The sequence below is a fragment of the Mesoplodon bidens genome (genome assembly GCF_964165515.1).
Source record: "Mesoplodon bidens genome assembly, chromosome: 10".
NCBI lineage: Eukaryota > Metazoa > Chordata > Mammalia > Artiodactyla > Ziphiidae > Mesoplodon > Mesoplodon bidens.
Window position 1 is genome coordinate 66982831 of NC_138172.1, and position 26233 is coordinate 67009063.

General features: G+C 40.8%; 1 protein-coding gene across 2 annotated transcripts in view; it reads right to left on the bottom strand.

Moving 5' to 3' along the window:
• Nucleotides 1-17550, bottom strand: part of ILRUN (inflammation and lipid regulator with UBA-like and NBR1-like domains) — a 119436-nt gene extending 101886 nt beyond the window's left edge. For both annotated transcript variants that reach the window (XM_081245342.1, XM_081245341.1), the window contains exon 1: nt 17205-17550. In XM_081245342.1, the coding sequence (XP_081101468.1) occupies nt 17205-17362 (158 nt within the window). In that variant the 5' untranslated portion in view covers nt 17363-17550. The remainder of the gene's footprint in view (nt 1-17204) is intronic.
• Nucleotides 17551-26233: the final 8683 nt, after the last annotated feature.

The following is a 26233-nucleotide window of genomic DNA, read 5'->3' on the forward strand; positions in this document are numbered from 1 at the left end:
CCACATGGGGTTACAGTGAAAAGTCAGTCATCTGTAAACCAGGAATCGGACCCTCACCAGACATTTAATCTGCTGGCACCCTGACCTTGGACTTCCCAGCCTCCAGATATGTGAGAAATAAATCTCTGTTGTTTATCAAGCCACACAATCTATGATATTTTTGTTATAGCAGCCTGAATGAAGAAAAATGCGGGAAAAAGTCAGAAATTCACAAGGACCAAATGAACAAGTGAGGAGGCAATATTTGGGCGGCTAGAAAGCAGAGAGACAAGTGGTAAATGACTTAGCCAACCTGAGAAAGATGACTCCTCCTCGGCCAGCAGTGGGGACAAGTAGAGAAGCAATCCAACTTAAAGTGAGGATTCCCCAAAAGATTCAGAAATTAAGAGCACCAGGTACCCTACAAGTGAAGGTAAAGACATGGATAAAAACAGAAGTTATGCATTTGCCTAAACTATGCATCAGGCCTCAGATCCTCAATATAGTCTAAACACTGCATAGCTGGTGACTGCCCCACCCTGGAGGAAATGGGTGGAGCTGTTAAGCCCTCATTTAACAAACCCTACAGTCAGGCCCACAACTTTTAAACCACTTTTTCTGTCTTACTCTTAAATACGAGTAGATAGCTAATAGACAGCAAGTACATAAGGTAAAGTATCTAATATGATAGAAAAAAACTAAAGCAAGCAAACAGAAAAGGCAACCTGAAGAAAAAACACAGAGATCTCAGAAAAGAGAGCAAAAATTTTGTCAAAAGATTAAAAGAGGGTAAAAAAAGATAAGACAGAGGACCAGAACAGAAAATCCAGTGTCTGAAAAATAGGAGATCTAAGAAAAGAGAACAGAGAAAATGAAGAGGAGAAAATCAAAGAATTAATTCAAGAAAATTTCTAAGACCTAAAAAAAACAAAACGAACAAACATGACAAAAGAGAAACAGAGGTACAGTACGACAGAGAGAACAAACAGGTGGTGGCAAGGGGCGGTGGGGGAGGGGTAGGGGGAGGAAAGAAATAGGTGAGGGAGATAAGAGGAACAAACTTCCAGCTGCAAAAAAATGAGCCACAGTTATGAAATGTACAGTGTGAGAACATAATCAATAACTATGTAATATCTTTCTATGGTGACATATCATAACTAGACTTATCAGACTTATTGTGGTGATCATTTTGAAGTATATAAAAATACCAAATCACTATATTGTGTAACAGGAACTAACATAGTGTTATTGTAGGTCAATTATACTTCAAAAATAAACAAACTCATTGAAAAAGAGATCAGATTTGTGGTTACCAGAGGTGGAGGGGGGGAACTGCAGGAAGGCAGTCAAAAGGTACAAAATCCCAGATATAAGATAAATAAGCACTAGGGATGTAATGTACAACATGATAAATATAATTATCATTGCTATATGTTATATATGAAGGTTAGTAAGAGACTAAATTCTAAGAGCTCGCTCACAAGAAAAAATTCTTTTCTATTTCTTTAATTTTGTATCTCTATGACATGATGGATGTTTACTAAACTTACTGTGATAATCATTTCATGAGATATGTAAGTCAAATCATTATGCTGTACACCTTAAAGTTATACAGTGGTGTAGTATCTCAATAAAACTGGAAGAAAAAAAAAAGAAACATTCCAAGAACAGAGGACAGTTTCCAGACTAAAAGGGCTCCCCAAGGCTAAGCACAATGTATGAGAACACAGGCTGAAATGCATCACTGTCAAATTTCAGGACACTGGGGACACAGCAAAGTTACCAAAAGCTTCCAGAAAGGGAAAAAACAGAATTCATTCAAAGAACAAAGAATCAGAACAGCATCACATTTCAACATTTCCACTGAAAAACACAAAACAAAGGAACAGTGCCTTCAAAATTCTGAGAAAAATACTTCCAATCTTCAAATTGCTACCTAACCAAACCTGGGATTATCAACTAAATATCAGAGTAAAATACAGTTTCAGAATACGACAGTCTCAAATTTTATCTCCTCTGCACTCTTAGGAAGTTTAAAAAAATGGGGTCCAGGAAACAGGGGTTCCAACAAAGTGGGGAAAGTATGAAAGAAATCCCCGGGGTACCAGGGGAGCTGTGCAGCAGACCTAGAGTTCTACCAGTCCAGTCATAGTGGGTCAAACACTGTGGAAGGCTTCTTCACAAAGATAAAACCAATAGAACACCTGAAGTGTCTAAACCTACTGAGAAGAGATTCATAGATAGTAAGGAGTTTGACGATAACGTAGTTTAAAAAATCTGATCCCAGGGGCTTCCCTGGTGGCGCAGTGGTTGAGAGTCCGCCTGCCGATGCAGGGGACACACGTTTGTGCCCCGGTCCAGGAAGATCCCACATGCTGCAGAGCGGCTGGGCCCGTGAGCCATGGCCGCTGGGCCTGCGCGTCCGGAGCCTGTGCTCCGCAACGGTGGAGGCCACAGCAGTGAGAGGCCCGCGTACCGCAAAAAAAAAAAAAAAAAAAAAAAAAAAAAATCTGATCCCAGACTTCCCTGGTGGAGCAGTGGTTAAGAATCTGCCTGCCAATGCAGGGGACACGGGTTGGAGCCCTGGTCCGGGAAGATCCTACCTGCCACGGAGCAACTAAGCCCGCGTGCCACAACTACTGACCCTACGCTCTAGAGCCTGTGAGCACAGCTACTGAGCCTGCATGCCACAACTACTGAGCCCGTGCACCTACAGCCCGTGCTCCACAAGAGAAGCCACAGCAATGAGAAGCCCGCGCAACGCAACGAAGACCCAACAATAAATAAATAAATAAATAAGTAAGTAAATAAATAAATAAATAAATAAATAATTTTTAAAAATCTGATCCCTATACAGAAAAAACAGAATTTTCTGTATATCCTGTATACAGATGTTGTCTACAGATGTTGAACTATAATGCTGTATACCTGAAACTTAATAAATAAAGCATTTTAAAACTATCTAAGAAACTGAGCAAACCCAAAAATCAAGACAATGATTCACCCTAGGACAGCAAAAGATTGTGCAGAAAAGGAAAATGAATCCCAGTACATTAATGGCTCAAGTGTCTATAAGGATTTAAATAGTTAAAACAACATAAACACTGAAAACTGATTTAACCAAGTCACAAATAATTAAAATGGGAGCATTAGAGAGAGGGTGAGTGTAACTGAAAATTACCATGTGCTGGGTACAGCTCTAAATCTTTACACATATTAATTTATCCAATCCTCAGGTAAAAACTGATATTGTCCTTATATATAAGGAACCAAGACACAGAGAGAGTAAAATAACTTGCCGAAGGTCAAACAGATAGTAAATAGCAGAAGCTTTGAACTTTGCTCTTTACCACCACATTGGCTCTCACAGAATAACATCCTCATCTCCCTGTGGGAAGTCAACAGATAATGGTCAAAACAGAAAAAAAAAAAAAATCAATGGAGGTAAAAACCCAAAAAATCAGCTGAAAGAATTTAAAAAGACTGCCTTTGGAAATGAGTATGAAAAAAGGACTCTAGAATCCCTGGTTCCTTTTAACAAGCCTGTAGAACTACCTTACCCTTTAAACTATGTGCCTTTATAATGCAGATAAAATGAAAATTATAAGAAGAAAATGGGGCTTCCCTGGTGGCGCAGTGGTTGAGAGTCCCCCTGCCAATGCAGGGGAAACGGGTTCGTGCCCCGGTCTGGGAAGATCCCACATGCCGCAGAGCGGCTGGGCCTGTGAGCCGTGGCCGCTGGGCCTGCGCGTCCAGGACCTGTGCTCCGCAGCGGGAGAGGCCACAGCAGTGAGAGGCCAGCATACAGCAAAAAAAAAAAAAAAAAGAAGAAGAAGAAAATAATGTACTTCCCTTTAAAAATATTTTTTAAGTGAACATTAAAATTCTTATTCAACCTTAGAAAACCGGACATACACACCAGTACAACAGAGGAGGAATCTCAAAACCAAGCCCAAATATATACATAAGCATTTGATATATGATAAAGATAGCATTTCAAATCGTTGGGGGGAAATGTGAATTTCACAATAAATGGGAAAACTGACTAATCGTCTGAAGAACATGTTGGATATAAACCCCAGCACACTGCCAAATAAGTTTCATCTGTATAAAAAATTTATATGTAAATTATGCAATCATAAAGAAAACAAAGGTGAATAATTATATAACGATTAGGTGGGGGAAGGAATTCTAAGCATGAAACCAAAAGCAGAAATCAAAATGGAAAAGACTGCTGGATTCAACTTCACAAAAATTCACCAAAAAACTGCTACACAGTTAAAACAAAAATCATAAACCATGTTAAAAGACAAACTGGAGGAAAGGTAAGTATTTAATAAGCTATTTTCCTTAATATGCAAAGAGTTCACATAAATCAATGAAAAAAAGAACAATCCAATAGAGGTAGAGAGAAAAACACACAAAAATGTCACAGAAAAATATAAATGGCCTCAACAAAGATGGGGGGAGGGGGGATACAAATGGCCATTAAGGATAAGGAAAGATGTCCTACCTCACTCATAATTAAAGCAATACAAATTAAAATGAATATATATTTGACCTATCAGACCAGCAACAATGTAAAGACCATTCTTCCATGGCTAAGAGGGTGGCAAAACAAGCACTCTTGTATACTGACAGTAAAAATGAAAATTGGTACAATACATTTGAAGTGAATTTGATACTACCTATCAAAATTTATACTGGCCATACACCTAGCCCCAGCAATCCCACTTCTAGGACTGTATCCACAAGTCTGTATAAAGATACCTATACCAGAGCAGCTTTATAAAAGCAAATACCTAGAAACTAACTGTCCATCAGTAAGGAAGTGGTTAAACAAAATGTGTCAGCCACAATGGAATACCATGTATCCATTAAAAAAAAAAAGAAAAATAATGTCTACATTGTAAAGTTAAACAAGCTAACCTACGAACAATATGTATAGTGTGATTCCATTTGTGTGTGTGTTTTAAAGTAAGAAGGGGATAAGACCTCTATACGTGAGATGGTGCACCTACATATCCTGCTCTCCTAGTTAAAAAAATCTTGACAACTGAGGTGGATGACTGACCTGAAATGGCTTGGCCTAAAGTCCATACTCAACAACATATCAAAGTTTTTTTTTTGTTTTTTTTTTGCGGTACGCGGCCCTCTCACTGTTGTGGCCTCTCCCATTGCAGAGCACAGGCTCCAGACGCGCAGGATCAGCGGCCATGGCTCACGAGCCCAGCCGCTTCGCGGCATGTGGGATCTTCCTGGACCGGAGCACGAACCCGTGTCCCCTGCATCGGCAGTGGACTCTCAACCACTGCGCCACCAGGGAAGCCCGCAAAGTCTGTTTTAAAGCATTGAGGCGGGGAACATTTCTATATCCATGTAAAGGAATATTGTGAAGCCTTTAAAATAAAAGTACAGAATCATATTTATTAAGAATGGAGAAATGGGGACTTCCCTGGTTGTCCAGTGGTAAAGAATCTGCCTTACAATGCAGGGGACGCGGGTTTAATCCCTGGTCAGGGAACTAAGATCCCACATGCTGCAGGACAACTAAGCCCACGTGTCACAACTACTGAACTCATGTGCCTCAACTAGAGAGCCTGCGTGCCACAAACTACAGAGCCCACATGCTCTGGAACCCACGTGCCACAACTATAGAGCCCACGCGCCCTGGAGCCTGCGGGCCACAAATAGAGAGAGAAAACATGCCGCCACAACTAGCGAGAAGCCCGTGCACCGCTATGAAAGATCCCGCATGCCTCAATGAAGACCCCACGTGCCGAAACTAAGACCCGACACAGCCAAAAATAAGTAAATAAATAAATCTTAAAAAAAAAAAGAATGGAGAAATGGTCATATTTTTAAATGAAAACAGACTACAAATAGTGTGTATATTGGTTGAAGGGTATCCCCCTGAATTCATGTCCTCCCAGAACCTCAGAACCATGATCTTATTTGGAAACAGAGTCTGTGCAGACATAATCAGTTAAGATGTGGTCTTACTAGATTAGGTTGGGTCCTAAATCCAACTGGCTGGTTTCCTTCTAAGGAGACACATACCCCCCCCACCCCCTACCCCCCCAACACACACACACACACACACACACACACACACACACACACACACACGGAAGAAGGTCATGTGACTTCTGAGACAAACTGGAGTGATGCATCTACAAGCCAAGGAATACCAAGAAATGCCAGGAGCTATCAGAAGCTAAGAAGAGGTAAGGAAGAATTCTTCCCTAAGAATCTTCAGAGGGAGCATAGCCCTGCCCAGGCCCTGAATTCAGACTTCCAACCTCCAGAACTGTAAGAGAATAAATTTGTTTTAAGCCACCCAGCTTGTGGTAGTTTGTTATGGCAGTCCTAGAAACCCATACAGCGTGTAAAACACAACAATCAGGAGCACAGACTGTGGTCCCAAGCTGCTTATACTTGAATCCTATTTCTACCATGTATTACCCACATAACTTTAGGTAAGTTATTTAACCTCACTGAGTCTCTAATCCTTTTCTGTAAAATGAAGATAACAGTATTTATTTCCCAGAATTATTATGAACATTATATATTAAACTTAATCACTTAAAACAATACCCAGAATATAGTAAATACTCCACTTTTGTAAAGCAAACACAGGTACACACACACAATAGTATTAAAAGGATACAGATCAAAAGGTTTAAAATTGCTTATTTCTGGGTCCCATGAGTATGGCTTATTTTTTTCTTTTTTCTTTTTGGTATTTTCTAGCTTATATGCAGTAAGATCTATGTCATAATACAATTGTTACCATTTTTTAATTTAAAAATATTTTAAAGGCAGTAGTTCCCAGTTACAGGTGTATGCAAACCCCATCCCTTGGCTAATGATTTCCACTACTCAAAGCCTGTTATCAAAATATTTTTTAATTAAAAGGCGAAATTTACTTTAGAAGATAAATGCTGACCACAAAGCATTTTAGAAGCACATCGTGTATCATTCAATCAATCATTAGTAAGCTGTTGCTACATAATAGGCTATGAATCACTGACCTCAAGCACAATAATTCAAGTTCAAACTCCTGGAAACACTGTACAGACCCGAGGCTCAAACATTTTAAGAAAACGTAACCATTCATTTTTAAAAGTGAGTCTTTTCAAACGCAGTACCTAGTAAATTCAATGAGGCTGAGTTCCATATTTGGAATAAACTGCTACCCCTCCCAAGACATACATTAACTTTGGCAAATCATTAGAAAATCACTTACAAAATCAATTACCCTTCCATAGAGTGAAAAATGTATTAGTGTTATCTGTACAAGGTGGTTTAATAAAGAGTTAAAGTGAGTTTCAGTTTTGTGTTTTGGGTCCCTAAAAAGTTCAAATTATGAAATGTGTTCTCTGACAGTACCTCATAAGTAAATTCAGATGAGCTCACTGCTAGATAGTTTACTTAACACATTTTGCTCTTAACACAGCAAAACAAAGGTTTAATAAGTATATGTAATCACTAGATGAGAGTCTGTTAATACAGTGAAGAAATTTTACTATATTTGAAGAGACCAAATCCACCACTGCACGGGTTTTTCGTTGCTTTTCGTTGGTTTTTATTGTGTTTTTTAATTGAAGTACAGTTGATTTACAATATATTAGTTTCACCACTGCATTGTCAATTAATAAAGCCTATCTATTTGATCATCCTATCCAAGTACCTTGACAGCTAATTCACTGCTCACTGAAGCAAAGAAGGTGCAAGAGATATGGTACCCACTAGTCTGGATAGGAAGAATAATTATTCAAATAGCAATACCACTGCTATTAAAAGTTTTTATATACATTTAATTTTTTATATACACATATACATATACACACATGCAAAAAAATTACCTGTGTATATGTACAAAAGTCTATAGACATGAACATTTTCTAAAAGGTACAGAAGAAATAGTAGTGGCTATATCTAGAAAGGAGAGGGGATTTTTGCTTTTCACTATTCATCCACAGGTTGCAAATTAGCGGCCCAAGGACCACATCCCACCTACAGATGTAGTTTATTTGGCCCACACAATGTTTTAAAAGTATTTAAAATAGTTGCCAACGTTTGAAAATCAGGAAATTTCCCATAAAAATCTGAATTTCTGGCTTCTCTTGAAAAAATGGAAAAATCTAAGGACGCTGGGCCCCCATTCCAGCGTGGCAATATTTGACTTAAGGCAAGTATCAGACATCCTCTTTATAAAAAGGCAAGTGCCTTCTAGCTCACACATACTTCAACTGTTCATATCCCCCACCTGGCATCTATAAGCATTTTAGTTTGCAATTCCTGCTTAGACCCTTCTAAACTATTTGAACTTACTATGTGCTTATGCTGCTTTTTACAGTTCTTCCTCAATAAAAAATACTGGCAAAGATGCAGGAGAACTTCAGAGATTTTAAAAAATATTCTTCTCCATTCATATCTAAATAACTGTTACCTAACTTTGATTAATACATTCTCTCATAAACTGATTACAAAAAATATTTAGTATAAGGAGACATGCCTGGAAAGGTAGGTATATAACAAGGTGGGGCCAACCTGCCGAGGGCTCAGATTGCTTCCAGAAACAATATTCTTGTTGTCACTTAAATTTTAATTTGCTTTCATGTCATGTATGCCCAAATTAAACCTACAAACAAAAGAGCCTGAAAAGAAGCCTAGTTTATAGAACTTGTTTCTTCTAACAGCACTAGACTTCAAGACTTCCATAAAAACAAAATCTTTATTCCCACCTATCTTCAGGTACTACTTCAACAAATATTTATTGAGCACCTACTACATACAAAGTGTTGCATCAGATGCTTAGGAAGAAACAAAGGCTGTTAGGGGACATTTTCCTCTCCAGGCTGTGCATCATACATGATAACCGTTATTAAAAAGGCAAGAGTGCAGTTCAGAGAAGACAGCACTACCAAGAATTCGTGTCCCAATTTCAAAAAAAAAAAAAAAAAAAAGGATTTCATGAGGTATAAAGAAAGGAAATAACAGTATTCTAGGTAGAAGAAAAAAGTTAAAAATTGGGAAAGCAGGGCTTCCCTGGTGACGCAGTGGTTGAGTCCGCCTGCCAATGCGGGGGACACAGGTTTGTGCCCCGGTGCGGGAAGACCCCACATGCCGCGGAGTGGCTGGGCCCGTGAGCCACGACCACTGAGCCTGCGCGTCCGGAGCCTGTGCTCTGCAACGGGAGAGGCCACAACAGTGAGAGGCCCGCATACTGCAAAAAAAAAAAAGAATTGGGAAAGCAAAAGTATGTGTGGGAAATGAGCAGCGGCCAGCTTGAACGGGGCAGAGAGGAGCAGGATACCCATCACAAAAGATATGCTGGATCAATCTATGGAAGGTCCTGAATGTCAAGCTAAAGCTCTCTGCTCTTTACCTGGTCTACAAGGCACAAAGGTTTCTGAGAAAAGAAGGGCCCTGATCAAAGCTGTGATTCAGAAAGACTGACCTGGTAGGGGTATGTCCGCAAAATGGACTGGAAGGAGGAGAACCTGGTGCAGAAAACCAATTTGGAGACTATTCCTATGTTACCCTGTTAAAGTGGTAACATAATCTATATAAGCTAAGGTGATGGCAAGGAGAATGGAAAAAAGAGACAGTTGGGAGGTGCACTGCAGAGTGGAAATGAGCTGGGTTTGGCAAATGATCTGGGGTATCCAGGAAAGAGAGGGCACTGGAAATAACACAGTTCAAGCCTTATGTCTGGAAGACCACTATAGCTATTAATGAAACAGGAAAAAGTCAGAAAGAAAAGCTGAAGGATTGGGGGTGGGGAGGATTGACCTTTTGAACATACATTTAGTTTTTGGTGCCCATAGAACATGCATAAGTTTTTTCTCCCATCAGAAAACCTTGCACACTTTTCTGGCCCAATTTTCAGTGGTGGCCAAAGCAAGTACAGTACATATTTAATACAAGTAAAGGATATATTTAATGGAGAGTCTGAGAAACCAATTCCAGAGCATATAATATGATCAAAATTAAACTCTACAGAATGAAGATGGACTCCCACCTAAACCATATGCAAAAGTTAACTCAAAATGGATCAGTGACCTAAATATAAGAACTGAAACCATAAAACTCTTAGAAGAAAACAAAGGTAAATCTTCATGATCTTGGATTGGCATAAATTATTACCTATAACACCAAAAGCACAAGCAACAACAAAAAATTAAATAAATTGGACCTCACCGAAATTAAAAACATTTATGCATCAAAGAACATTAACAAGAAAATTTTAGAAACAATCCATAGGGGACTTCCCTGGTGGCACAGTGGTTAAGAATCCGCCTGCCAATGCAGAGGACATGGGTTCGAGCCCTGGTCCGGGAAGATCCCACATGCCACAGAGCAACTAAGCCCGTGCGCCATAACTACTGAAGCCCGTGCGCCACAACTACCGAAGCCCACGTGCCTAGAGCCCGTGCTCTGCAACACGTGAAGACACAGCAATGAGAAGCCCATGCACCGCAACGAAGAGTAGCCCCTGCTCATCACAACTAGAGAAAGCCCACACACAGCAACGAAGACCCAATGCAACCAAAAATAAATAAATAAATAGATTTTTTTAAATTATTCAAAAACACAATCCACAGAATTGGAGAAAATATTTGCAAATCAAATATATGATAACGGTCTAGTATCCAAAATATATAAAGAACCCTTATAACTGAACAACAAAAAGACGAACAGTCCAGTTAAAAAACCAGCAAAGGACTTTCATAGACATTTCTCCAAAAAAGATATACAAATGGCCAACAAGCATATGAAAAGACATTCAACACGATTAGTAATCAGAGAAATGCAAATCAATCTCACAATGAGGTACCACTGCAGACTCACTATAATTTAAAAAAGGAAAATAAGTGTTGTCAAGTTTGTAGGAAAATTGGTACAGACCCTCAAACATTGCTAGGGGAATGTAAATGACTCAGCCACTGTGGAAAATAGTTTGGTGGCTCCTCAAAAAGTTAAATATAGAATTACCATATGACCCAGCAATTCAACTCCTACATATATATCCAAAGAAATGAAAACAGGTACTCAAACAAGTATACCTAAACGCATGTTCACAGCAGCGCTATTCACAATAGCCAAAAGGTAGAAATGGCTCAAATGTCCACCAATGGATGAATGGACAAACTGTGGTATACACATACACTGGAATATTAAACAGCCATTAAGAGGAATGAAGTACTGATACATGCTATACACAACATGATGAAGCTTGAAAGAAGCCACACACAAAAGGAAATATATTTATGATTCCATTTATATGAAATATCCAGGATAGATACATCCATAGAGAAAGAATTCATACTGGTGGTTGCCAGGGGCTGGGGGGAGAAGGGAATGGGGAGCAACTGCTTGATGGGTGTTGGGTTTCCTTTTGCAGTGAAGAAAATGTTTTAGCTAGACAGAGGTGTGGTTGCACAACACTGTGAACACACTAAATACCACTGAATTGTTAACTTTACTGTGGTTCAATTTTATGTCAATTTCACCCCAATTTTTGAAAAACCAACAATATTCCAAAGCAAAGATACAAATAAGCTCCATCTCTCGTCACTTCTGATCCCATTAACCACATTCTTGTCAAGCCAATCTTCCAGACAGCTCTGCTCCAACTGCTCCTTCCTGGTTTCACTCAGGAAATATCCTCCACCTAACATTACACAACTTTTCCATCAATTCAAATCCCAACCATTTCAAACCTTCTAAGAAAGCAACCTACCCATAGCAAGCACTCAATATTTGGGAATCACTGGTTCTCTTTGATTCAGTCCATTCTTACCTGTTCTGAAATTTTACTCAGTTAATTCAGCATTAACATATGAATGCTGCTTCCTTATTTATCCCCAAACTTTTTCTCTCATAGTTTCAGGCATGTTCTTTTCCTGTTAGAGAGCAAATTATGATAGAGGCTGTCTTCTGCTTTTGTATTACACTATCTGCCAGGGGTCTATCCAAAATACGTTTCTTTAAATACTGTCTGGTTGAGGGAATTCCCCGGTGGTCCAGTGGTTAGGACTCGGTGCTTTCAAGGCCGGGGCCCAGATTCAATCCCTGGTGGGGAACTAAGTAAGATCCTGTAAGCCTTGTGACCAATAAATAAATAAATACTGTTTGGTTGAGTTTTTGCTGTTATGTGCTAGACAAATTGGGGTGGGGGAGTCGGAAGACAAGAGATGGTAAAGAAACACCTCCACCCACCCTGGCGATAATGGAGATTAGTTCTGACTTGATATATAATCAGAAATGCAAGTCCCACAGCACTTGAACAGTAAAAAGACCTCCTGCAGAACAACAATGTACTTTTTACCATGTTCCTTTTAAAACTAAAATGAGTCTTGATGCTCTATTTGTAAACTATTTTATATTATACTCAGAGTCCCAACCTGTCTGTGCCACTCAAAAAAGGCCAAAAAGTGGGAAAGAAGAAGGTCCAAACCAAGAACTCCCAACCTTCTTAAAAATGCAATAGCGTGCACAACACTCTGTCATTGTTACGCGACCCCTCCTATTCTCTTCCTAAAGCTGCTGCTTGGCACACATTTTTAAAGGAGACCATTATTAATATCATGTTTTATCTGTCATAAAGAGACTTTTCCTAGATGCATACATATAAACTAGAGAGTGGATCAGAAACTCATTTAGCATGCAGGTGACTGAGAAATGGATTAAGATCAGGCAGGGGAGGCATTGTGAGATCAGATAGGATGTACAATGAATTTTTACATCGAGATTCTGATTTCACTTCATTGCATAGTGGTTATACCTTCATTTTATCCAGAAGGGTGCTTCTGACAATACTGAGAAAGTCAATAGGACATTATTTTACAAAAATGTTTTTCCTGAGTTATTTTTCTAGAAAACATCTGTTGTATCCATGATGGGCGTGTGTAGTGTTCCAAAAAATACACGCTGCTTCCTGAAGATACCTGAAGGCAACCTAGGATGTTGCAAAACTTTTTCAGTTTTGCACCAAAACTGTGAAGCACTAGCTTAATGAATAGGAGGGACAGAAACAACCAACATTGTCTATATGCTGGTCAAAGATAATTTACTTATCCCTATAATGAGAAATAACTCCTACGTTAACATTCTCTAAAAAATCTACAAGTGTTATTTGCTTCTTGTCACAAACACTAAAGAATAACTCACTTTGAAAACATAACAGAGACAAATGACTTTGAGGGCCACAACTGAATTTAAAATCTCATGTAACACTGAACTGTACATTTAAAATTGACTAAAAATGTTAAATTTTACGTTATGTATATTTCACCACTATTAAGCTCTCCTCTCAATTCTGTTGGTTTCCACTTAAAAATATATATAAATCTATCAGACTACATTGAAGAGTGAGAAACCATTAAACGGAATGTGTTAAAATGACAAATGGTTGAAATTTTCTAGTAATTTGTATTAATAGAAGCTTTCTGATCTCTTAAGGAAAGTGTTTATTCTTCTTCATCTCCAAGGAGGACACAAGCAAATGAAAAAAGCTTAATTACAGTAAGAAAGATTCAGTTTTGACATAATTCTAACTAGAAAGGTAATTAAACACTACCATAAGGTATCATGCAAATCTCTGCCCTCAGGGATGCAAGAATAAGCTATCTTGGAAGGGTTATATGCAATTTTGCAGGAAAAACTGGAATGAACTAGAGAATCTTAAGCCAGCTTCCAGTTTTAGAATTCCAAGTTCTATACTCACAGCCCAAAAGTGTCTTTGCAAGACATTCCACCTATAGAAAGTTATTCTAATCTACGAGTCATTTCAGTTTAGCTTCAGATATTGGGTTCCTTCACCACACCATTTATGCGCTTTATGTACTTACTTAGGAACTAAAAATTAACTACTTTTGTTAAGAGTCAGTTCCACCAATCTCCAGCAGCATACCTGCCAGCTCAGGTATAAACAGTACAAAACTGAAATAATACTGGGTTCTAAATTAAATAGAAATATCTATATAATGCATATCCAACCTAAGACTAAAAAAAAAAAAAGCTATGTTTACACGGTAGGTAACTTATAAGGCCAAAACACTCAATTTAGCCAATTTTCAACAGCTTCTTAAAAAGTTGTTACCAACAACAAAAATAAATTCTTACTTTTGAAAATAAACCTTTCCAAGTAGGGTTTCATTTTAGAAGACTCGTGGCCTTCATTTTAAAATAATCATTTTTATTTTACCACATTATTTTTTAACAATCACTAGAATGGTGGTTATTTATTACAACCCAAAGCAGGCACTTACAAAGTCACAGGAGGGTTAATCATCTCAAATTCAACAGGTTAACCACAGCAACTTGAGAGAAATTTTGGCAACCTCTACCGGGACTATCTCGACAGTTTCCGAAGTGAGACATTAAATGACACTTAAAAACAATACATTTCTATGTAAAGTAGATAGCTAGTGGGAAGCAGCCGCATAGCACAGGGAGATCAGCTCAGTGCTTTGTGACCACCTAGAGGGGTGGGATAGTGAGGGTGGGAGGGAGACCCAAGAGGGAAGAGATATGGGGATATATGTATATGTATAGCTGATTCACCTTGTTATAAAGCAGAAACTAACACACGACTGTAAAGCAATTATATTCCAATAAACATGTTAAAAAATACATTTCTAGACTTTAGATATTTATTTAACACACAAATATTTTGACCAGGTATGCATTCATGTATGTATTTTAACTAGATTTTATTAATTATGATGAGTATTTGTTTAAAACAAAGACAAATTTTGCCAGGTCAACATAGGAATCAAAACACAATATTGGATTATGAAACTAACTGCTTTCATTAGAAAGAAAAGCATAACAAGCCTTACTTCCTTCAGTTCACAAATTTTTCATTTTATAATCAAAGAAAAGAAAGAACATGACTTCTACAGTCAAAAAATAAGGTAACGTACTTAAAGCTGAGTTATCACTTAATTGCCTGGATTCCTAAGAAGCTACTGACTTCTGTTTTAAAACCAGAATGGCTTTTTTAATGGCTCACTCCTTTGTTCAGGAATGCTGATATCACCTTGTTTTATACAGAGATAACATCTCATCAGAACACATGCTACTCAGTGTCATTGAGCTTAATAATTTTTACATAAAATTCAAATAAAATTTTTATAATACAACCATAATTATTTTTTTTTCTCATCCACACTGGGCCTCACCTTTCACAACACTTAAAAACAAACAATCTTAGATGTTAAACACACACACACCTCAAGCATATAAAATTCATTACATTGTTTCTGTAGCCATTAATAATTGTACTAATAAATACTGACTCTAAAAAACTAAAAACTTAGTAGGGCAGGATTTAAATGATACAACTCACAAGAGGGTGGGGAGAAATAATGATCCTTCCCTACCAAACTGGCAGCAACTATATGCCAAGTCTCTTACGCTGAACTAGTGTAAACAATGAAGAAAAGGAGCTGGGAGTAGGAAGCAGGCAGGCAAGGGTACAACCCTCCTCAAGATATAGCTTTACTTCTAAATCTCACCAGTGTAATACCTCTTCTTGGTGTTTTCAATAACCCCTGTCACTCTCTATTAAACACATAGACTGGTGTTCAGAAAACTACTGCAGGCTGTAGTCCTTGTCTGAGATCATCCCGGACATAAAAGATAAAAGTGGGGATCACAAATGCTTCTTTAATTATAAAGACTATCTCCTGCATTCAAAGAGTTTTCTAAACATCTAGAAACTCAATCCCACTCTTACTATAACAATCAACTTTAAAGATAAACAACAGGACCTGCCAATGATGCTGCACAGAAAAAAATTCACACGTCACCACAGCTATAAGGCTCCCATTAATAAGATGGGCATCATTCAGGATAGGGCTCGATGAGTAACGGGATAAAGACTAGGCTGACAGCCTCTTTTTCTGGCATTGCTTGAGGTATCCAGTGGACAGGGAATAAAGGGGAGGCTGGTTGTATAAGTGATGCCAAGAGAAACAAGATTCCACATGCCCAACACAGGGAGCAAAGGGCAATCATCTCATGGCTTTCCGACCAAAGAAAGATGAGTTGTTTCACCTGAAATCCTTTCAAAGGAAGTCTAATGGTCTCCACTTAATCACTCACCCTGAGTGAACTCAACAACCCCTCAAAGAACAAAGGGAAGCCTTGCTTATCAAAAATAGCAAGTGCTCCACCCAAAGCCAAGAAATACTCCTTTAGTCTAAGTTGTCATGGTCTTCTGTCCCAATTCAGTCTTCTACAAGGAAACTCCAAGTCAAAAATACTTGGTTCCCAGCCTAAGTCAAGTTCTCCATTTTCCCAAACATCTACCAACCAGCTTTCTTTCCGGTAAGCCCCTCTGGATAAGCCCCTCTCCATTCCCGCATTCTGGAGCCCAGGGCTCCAATCCCCTCAGAAAGTTCCCTCCCCCAATATAATCTCTCTCCTTCACTTTTCCTAAGGTTTTTCCCACACCGTGCCCCAGGTCTAGCACTCCCAGTCCTCCATTAGCGGATCCCACTAGTAGATCCCACCGCTCCCCGGCACAGCTCTTGGGAAAGTCATCTTTCTTACCGTACTCACTTGTCCTCCTCCATAAAGTTTTTCCCTTTTCTTTATCTGTCCTCGAATGGACATGGACAGACACAGACACAGACACAGACACACACACACACACACACACACACAATCTGTTCTTCTCAGCTCTTAACTCCCAAGTCTCACCCGCGCGCCAGGTTCTTGCATAGTACCTAATTCTCTCTCTCAGTTTCCCCTCATCCCTGTCATCCTCAGCCCCTAACTCCATACCCCAAGCTTTTGCCCACTCCCCAAATTCAGATTTTCTGTGCTTTTTACTCTTAGCCAACACCACAGCGCTCTTCCTCACAGGTCGACCCCGCGCCTCGATCCTCAAGTCTTTCCCCCTCTTCCCGCGTTCCTCGGCCGCCAATACTCCGCAGAACCTCAGGAGTAACCCCCGCCCATCTCCCTTCCGCCTCTCCTGCCCTCCACGGACCCCAACTCTCCTCATACATCCCCCTCCAGCCCTGCTCGGCCCCCAAATTTCTTCCAGGCCCCTAGGGTTCCCCACAACCCCTCCCCGCCCCAGAAAGCGGGCACCCCTCAGTGCCCGACCGTCCCGCCCGGCCGCCGAGCTTGGGTGTCCCTTCCCTTCCCCTCGGGGCCCCGAGGCCGCTGCCAGGGCTGGCGCGGCGGGGCCAGCTCACCAGTTGGTCATGTCCAGGAAGAAGGCGCAGCCGGCCGGGTTGAGCTGGAAGCCGAGCAACCGCTGGAACTCGGAGATGAGCACGTCCTTGTCGGTGGTGCCCAGGCAGCTGAACTTCTGCATCAGCTCGGGGTCCAGGTCCACGTCCATGCCCTCCATGGCTGGGGCCGGACACTCGCTTCCCCGCCTCCTCACAACTGAGCCGCCGCCGCGCCGCCGGGCCCGGGGACCGGGAGGGGGCCCGCTGCTAGCTGGCGCCGCGACCCCGCTCCTCTGAGGTAGGCCCCGGGCCTCTCACCGCCTCATAGGGGTAAACTCACTCAGCCACTCACTCACTCTCGCGCTCCCCCCCCTCCCACCCCCCCCAGTGCCGCCGCCTCCGCCGCCGCCGCCGCCGCCTCTCGCTTCTATGCCGCCTCCGCCTCCTCCCGCGCCGCGCCCACTGCGCAAGCGTCGCCCGCCTAGCCCCGCCCCTTCCTCTCCCGGAGTCCCGCCCCTCCGTGGCGTCAGAACCCCGTGACGTCCCCCGCGTGACCTCACCAAGGTGGAGCGAGGGGGCGGGCAGTGGGAAGGAGGAAGGGGACGGCCGGGCGGCGCGGGGAGGTGACTCCTGGCCTGACCTTTTCCTCGCCCCGCCCCCACGCTGAGGGGGAGGAGTTAAAGCCCGGGGTTGGCGGGGAAAAGCTCCGGGATCTTCTTGTACAACGGCAGCGTTTGGGAGGTGAGGAAACAGAAGTCGGGGAAGAACAGAAGCCAGGGCAAGGTCAAGTACCAGATGGCACACAAGACCCAGTCCTCCCAGCCAGGGCTTTGCCCCTCGCTCTGGAAGGACTTGTTTGCATAAGTTTCTAGAGCTGCTTTCCCAGAGGGATAATGCCCTAAAATCCTAGGCTCCCGACCACCCTCGGTGATGATTACTCCAGTTTACCCGTGCTGTTTCTGTTATGCAACGGTAGTCTCCAGTTTCCGGAAAGTAAGGGAGGCCTCGATACAAACGTCAATCACAGGTCCAGACGAACACCGCATATAATCTTACACCCACTCCGTCAAGACCAACCCTCTCAAAATAAAGGTTAAGTCCCGAGAATTTGACATTGCCTTGTTAAGTTTTTAAAATGTTACGGTACATATAGTACACCTAACTGGTCAGGGCCCCTTTTCAAGATCAAAGAATGAGAAAGGACGCATAGGGACCATCTTGTCTACCTCCATTCCTTCTTTCACCACGATTTGCCTAACACATCCACACGGGGAAAAGACGAAAAAGAAACGTTCTCCTGCCTTCAAGTGGCTCTTTGTCTGTCTTACAAATAAGGAAAGTGAGATCCAGAAAGTTTGTTTGCCTTGTCCAAAAATACAGAGCAGCAAAACTAGAACCCATCTTTCATTCCTAATGGAGTATGTTTTCCATAACAATTTCAACAAGCAGACAACTGGAATAAGTGACCAGTAGTATCCGGGGTGCCATGAGATTTTGGAAAGGGAAAACATTCTACCTCCTTCTGTCCCACTACTAAATAAGACTAAAACAATGGCTTTAAAAGCCTAGGTTCTGGGGTCACACATATTGGAGATTCAAATTCTCATTCTGCCAGTTATTGGTAATCATAGTGCTTGCCCAGATAGGATTGTTGTGAGGATTAAATGAGGTAACAATATGTAAGCTCAGTACCCTGCCTACTCCATAAGAAGTACTTAAGAAATGGTAACTAGTATTCTGGCCATAAACTTGAGATGACTGTGGGGTTAGACAGTGACACAAGTAGGCAGGGATTACTTCTTCACCTGGTCCCTCTTCTACTTCACTTCCCTTACTGGTCCTCTGTTAAAATATGAAATATGTGCCCTTTCTCTTTTCTTAATAAGGGACCATCCTTTCTCTCTCCAATAAATTTTTTCCTCCAACAGGAGTATTTTATGGGAAACAGACACCTTTAACAGCATACTTACGAACTCATATTAGACACTAGTTATAAACATTTTATAAGAAACTGTTCTTGGATCTCTAAGATCTCTGTGGAAGCTTAGATCATTGCCAGGGCCTAATTTTTGGATGGCCATAATGTTGGAATATTTCACTACTATTAAGAAAAATTTAGTCTCCCTCAGAGGTGAGCACATACTGTCCCAATCTTTTGGATGATGGAATGGAAACACAGAAAGATTATAAAAATCCCAACATTAGAGCTGAAAGGAACTGAGACTGTCTAATCTAACCTCCTCGTTTTACAGATGAAGGAATTGAAACCAAGAGAGGAGAATTGATTAACCCAAAATCACACAGCTAGTAATCACAGAAACTCCCAGTCTAGTGCTCTATCCACTATATCCTGCTACAATTCCCTTTATACTTTGAGTTCAATGTGGCCTTACATACAAAATAATTTGAAATGCAGATCCAAGATCTGATTTGATGCTAGACTATACACTTTCTGGAAGTGTTTTAACTTGCAACATTCATGGATTAAAGTTGTGTTGACCAAGGGTCTAAAAGAAAAAAATGTTATTGGAATCTGATGATTCTATTAGAATGCTGACCCAAAGGAAATTAAAAGCTCTTGGCCAACCCCATGCAGTACTAGGGTCTTAGCTCTCACCTAAACAGCCCACATAATACAAAAAGATTCTTGCAAAGAAGAGACCCAAATGGCTCAGAATGTCAGTTCATGATGGGAGTTATCTCAAAGGAGTATAACTACTCCTCAAATGAATTCTGAAACTTTCTGGGGACATTTTTGATTCTCATGAGATTGGGGGTGGTATTAATTCCTGGCCACTAATTCCCTGAGGACCAGAAATGCTAATCATCTACAATTCTTGGGACAGTCATGCCCAATAAAAAACTGTCCCATCCCTTGGGACTTCCCTGGAGGTCCAGTGGTTAGGACTTTGCACTTCCATTGCAGGGGACATGGGTTCGGTCTCTGGTGAGGGAACTAGGATCCTGCAAGTTGCACAGTGCAGCCAAAAAAACAAAAACTGTCCCATCCCTAACCACTGTATACACTGACCAAGATGGCTGGCAATTAGAGATGAAGAACCAGCCCACCCCCACTCCCCCATGGAAAAATTCTTTTGTGGGGGTGGGATATGAAATGGAGGAAACCGAGGTGATACCCAGTCAGGAGAGTCTCAGAAATGTGAATCTCCACTTGAGTCTGAAGGGTTATATAGCAACACCTGTGGTCCTGCCCTGATGGCTCTGCAGCTTTGTTTTGTTTTGTTGGGACAGGGCCTGGAGAAGGACTGGTTGAGAGGCAAAAGGACAAGTTGCTGAGCACCACCCTAAGGAAGGAAAGCTGACAAGCACTATTCCAAAAGGGCTTCTAGGCACCATCTCATGTCAGGCAATATGCTCGAATATACTACTGCCTGGAATATGCCCAAGACCTGCCACCTTCTTTCCAAATTTCTTGAGCTGGTGATCTTATGTAAAAAATTTGGACTAATCCCAGATCCCTAGACCAGGTCAATTTCAGGGTTCCTTAAGGAATTTAAGGCATTCTGTCATTCACAAGTTGAAAGTCTAGGAGAAAAGTGATTCATTTCACCAGAGCAGCCTAGATTGCCTCCATATCTCCAAGTCCTTAAGATTCAGACTTGCCAAGGCCAGCTAGTACGAAGATTATGCCACAGCATAACTGATTCAGAGAATAAACAGAGTCCAAATTGATGTTAGGATACATTATATGACAATAGCAACTTGTAGTAGAAAACTTTTGGGTATTCATCCAAACTATGATGACCTCCTTTCTCTTCAGACCTTTAACAACCCTCTAGTTGGCCCTCAGCAGCCATCTCTGACCCACATAACCATGTCCCTTAGCCTTCATTGATTGGACAAGAGGGAGACACCTGACCCAGGATAAGCCAATCAGATTCTCTCTCTCAGGAATTTGGAATTGGAACTCAATGGGTTGGTGGAATTGGCTGCCAACTACAAATTAGCACTTGCCATCTACCTCTACAAGGATTAAATCATGAGCCACTGCAGCTGCTGACCTACAACAACCCCTGAAAGGAGTTCAGGGTGGAGATCAGGAATGAGGCACTCTGTGCTCTGGAAAAAACTGGCAGAACAGATCTTCAGATAGATATTTTCAGGAGATTTTATGAGCCCAATTCTTGCATCTCCTAGTATCTAGAAAAGCACTAAGATCATTAACAGTGACATCTGCTCCTCGTGACTAGCAGCAAGCCTCTGCCAAAATGTGTGCTTGAGTTTGCACACGCCCCCTTCACTAAAATCATATATAACACTGACCTTCCGCCTACCTCTTTGGAGCAGTTTCTCAGAGCTGTCCGAAATGCTGTCTCTCGGGCTATTGTCTTCATCTTGCCCCAAATAAAACTTAATTCACAACTCTCACGTTGTGCATTTTTTTTCAGTGGACAAGGCCTAGGCTGTTTACTTAAAAGTGAATGACAGAAATACACGAAATGAGATGATCTTTGTGGGGCACCCATGAAAAAGAGATAATGCCCACCTGCAGTAAGAGAGCCATAAGGCAGAAGCAAAGACAAGACACCTGAAGGCGTGGGAGAAAGAAGTTCCTGTCATCCTGAGTCCTGGTTGTTCAGCTTCCCTAGATTCCATGGGATTCTCCAGGCTCCATTCAAAATACATTATCAGGACTTCCCTGGTAGCGCGTGGATAAGACTCTGCGCTACCAATGCAGGGGGCCTGGGTTTGATCCTTGGTCAGGAAAGTAGATCCCACGTGCATGCCGCAACTAAGAGTTCACGTGCCACAACCAAGACCCATTGCAACCAAAATAAAAAATTATAATAATAATAGTAAATTTAAAAAATACATTATCTCCTGGATGAAGTCAAAGAAAGAATCAAGGCGTTTAAAAAAAAAGAAGAAAATAAAGTGATTATTTGATTTCTAGATAGAAATGGACATCCAACTCTTAAATATAATGGAAACCCCTATAGGAAAAAAGAAAAGAAAAAGAAAAATGAGGACATAATTCACAAAAGAAGAAATACGAATAGCCATTAAACATATTGAAAGATATATGCCACTCACAGATAAAGAAATGGATTAAAACAACCATAAAGTATGATGTTTACCTAATCAGAGTGGCAAAGCTTTGAAAAATGTATAACAGCTTTTGTTGGCAAGAGTGTGGGGAAACAGGTAGTCTCAAACACCACTGCTTCTGGGAATGTAAATTGATATAATTTTTCCTAAAGGTGAGTAGATGTGAATTTAGATGAATTGGTATGAAGAACCTTTAATATATTCATATACTCTAGCCCCAAAATCCCAGGTTTATAAATAAGCTTTTCATAGAAGTATTGTAATATGTATAATAATGAAAAGTTAAAAAGCTGGGAATAGCACCAATGTCCACCAGTAGCAAAACTGTTCCAAAAAAAAAAAAAAAGAAAATGTGGGCAGGGATGGGCAAAATCCTTACTTTGTTTTTTTTCACTAATATAGTTCAATATGAGTTTTTAATTTATGTGTTTTATTTATTTATTTTTGGCTGCTTTGGATCTTCATTGCTGCACACGGGCTTTCTCTAGTAGCAGCGAGCAGGGGCTACTCTTTGTTGCAGTGCCCAGGCTTCTCATTATGGTGGCTTGTTGCAGAGCACGTGCTCTAGGTGCACGGGCTTCAGTAGTGGCACACGGGCTCAGTAGTTGTGAATCACGGGCTCTAGAGCGCAGGCTCGGTAGTTGTGGTATACGGGCTTAGTTGCTCGGCGGCAGGTGGAATCTTCCCAGACAAGGGTCGAACCCGTGTCCCCTGCATTGGTAGGAGGATTCTTAACCACTGCGCCACCAGGGAAGCCCCAATATGAGTTTATTTTACTTCTTCACATTCTCACTCCCCATGTCAGCTGCCTTAAACCTTGTAAGCTACAAAACCTAAGAAGCAGATAACAGTCAAATGACCTATTCAGTTGAGCGAGTAAATGCCTGCTGGCTTACTATGAGCAAGGCTGAGTTAGGGACATTAGCTCAGAAAGAGAACCTTCATCCTTGTGCTGTGTGAATGTAGACAAACTATCGATACTTACTTTTAGACCTCAGTTTCTTCATCTCTGTATAGAGACCGCTGTAAAAAATCACCAAAGTGGAGTAAAGAATAAATCAAACATAAGAAAGAAAAAAATACTTGGAATTGAACCTACAGGTACAATTACATAAACCTAACCACAAGCCAAAACTTCCATGTTGTGCTTATTTCCTAAGATTGGAAGTTTAAATGAGATGGGCATAAGTGATTGTAAATGTTACATGTTAAGGTATTACAGGACAATGGGAGAGACAAAGACATACATTTCTGTAAATAACTACATAAAAATAGCCAACAGTGCAAAGCAGCATATGTTCAAGTGCCAAATGAGCAGTAGACAAAGACGTGGTAGGACTTGGGAGGAGGGAGGAGTGGCGGGTGGGCTGGGATGCTCAGAGATGACTTCAAGCCTACCTTCCCCAGGCCATGGGTGATTCTCCACATGGTTTGAGGAACAGGCTGGTGAAGGGACACATTATAACAAAGTCACTTAGGCATTTGTTGTTTTAATTAATATGTGTAATTAATAAAAGACATAACAAAATTTACCATCTTAATCATTTTTAAGTGTACAGTTCAGTAGCTAAGCATTTCCACATTATTGTGCAACCAATCTCCAGAGCTGTTTCATCTTGCAAAACTGCAACTCTGTACCTATTAAACAACCATTCCGCTTTACCCTCCCCACCCAGTTCCTGGCAACCATCGTTCTCCTTTCTCTTTCTATGAATGTGAGTCCTGTAGTAATCATACAGTATTTGTGATTGGCTTATTTCACTTAGTATAATGTCCTCAAGTTTCACTCATGCTGTAGCGCATGTCAGGCTTTCCTTCCTTTGTAAGGCTGAATGATATTTCATTTTATGTATATATCACTTTTTACTTATCCATTCATCCATTGATGGACATTTGGGTTGCTTCTACCTCTTGGCTACTGTGAATAGTGCTGCAGTGAACATGAATGTGCAAATATCTCTTCGAGACCCTCCTTTCAGTTCTTTTGGGTATATACCCAGAAGTGAGATTTCTGGATCATATGGTAGTTCTATTTTTAACATTTTAAAGATGCTCCATACTCTTTTCCATAGTACTTGAACTATTTCAATTCCACCAACTGTGCACAGGTGTTCCAATTTCTCCACATTCTTGCTAACACTGTTTATTTTCTGGTTTTTTGTTTGTTTGTTTTGTTTTGGGGGTTTTTTTTGGCCGTGCCATGCACCATGCGGGATCTTGGTTCCCCAACCAGGGATCAAACCCATGCCCCTGCATTGGGAGCATGGAGTCTTAAACCCTGGAAGGCCAGGGAAGTCCCTATTTTCTGTTTTTTGATAGTAGCCATCTAATGGGTGTGGAGTGATACCTCACTGCAGTTTTGATTTGCATTTCTGTGTGTACTGGAGGGAGCATTCTCTCTGGGAAATGAATGGGTACGGTTGAAGAGCAGCCTCCTGCAGTGAGGAGTACCTCTACTTTCAACATCCATCCAGAGCATGATGGGAAAGGACCAGATCCCTCATCTTTGGGGTTTTTCCAGTTCCTCTACCCCATTATTCTACTCAAGAAATACAAAAACCGAAGGCACCAACCTGTTGTACTATTGTACTATTTTTTCTTCTGGACAGAGCATCTGATGCCCTGGGTCTCTTTTTTCCTACTGTGGTGAATGGGACAATGGAAAAGAAAACCTGTCTTTATCTCATGTCCCTCGGTCCCTTGACCTAGATACATCCAGAAATAGTCCATTCTTTTCTTCTTTTTTTCTTCTTCTTTTCTTAGTCCCTTTAGTTTACCTGAGCCAAAATATCTTCTAAGAACACACCAACTCCTTACCTCTCCCTCATGTAGAAAAAAACACTCACAAATCCTCTTATTCATTATAATCACTCTTTTCAGTCTTTCTCCAACTGGGTCACAATGTGTAAAGCATCTTGCTGTCTGCATCCTAAGTAGAGGTAAGAAGGAAAAGGAGGAAAAGGGGAACAAATATATAATGAACCCTTACAATGTGCCAAATGTCCATCACTGTTAAAAACTTTGACACATTTAGTCCTCACAACAACATGAGATCAATATTATTATTACTGCCATTTTGAAGATAAGGAAATGGAGAGTGAGGGTTTAAATAATGTGTCCAAGGAGACACAGATATTGAGAAAGCCAGGATTTAAGCCCAAAGCTCAGAAAGAAACCTGTGCCCTCCTCATTACTCCAGATTTCTTTCAGTTCTAAGGAGTTTACCTCTTCCCCATGTTCAACTTGATTGTGTTTCTATGGAACTGTCATTGCTTCCTCTTACTTCTCTTACTTTGATAATTTGATAAATACTAATATTAATACTAATATCTTACATTTATGTAATAACACCTTATAGTTTTTCAACATATCCATCCTTTCTTTCATCTTATTCTCAGGAAAAACACAATGTATTAGTTTATATTTTTAATAGCTTTATTATTTTGCAAGGACTCATACATGCTTGTTGCAAGTAAAATTAAGCAATATAGAAAATTATAAAGAAGTAAAAAATACACCCTAAGTCCCACTACCCATAGATAATCACTATTAATATTTTAGTAAATATGCATTTCATATATCTCTACATTTGTATAATTCGCCTAAGGGGTATCATACTGTACCTGCTTCTGTAACCTGCTTTTTTTCATTCAGAGTATGTTGAAAAGAGCTTTCCACATCAATTAATATAATTTTACATCATCATTTTTTTTTTTTTGCGGTACGTGGGCCTCTCACTGTTGTGGCCTCTCCTGCTGCAGAGCACAGGCTCCGGACGTGCAGGCTCAGCGGCCATGGCTCACGGGCCCAGCCGCTTTGCAGCATGTGGGATCTTCCAGGACCGGGGCATGAACCCGTGTCCCCTGCATCGGCAGGCGGACTCTCAACCACTGCACCACCAGGGAAGCCCTACATCATCATTTTTAAGGGCTACATAGTATTCTTTTCTTAATTTATTTTTTATTAAAGTATAGTTGAAT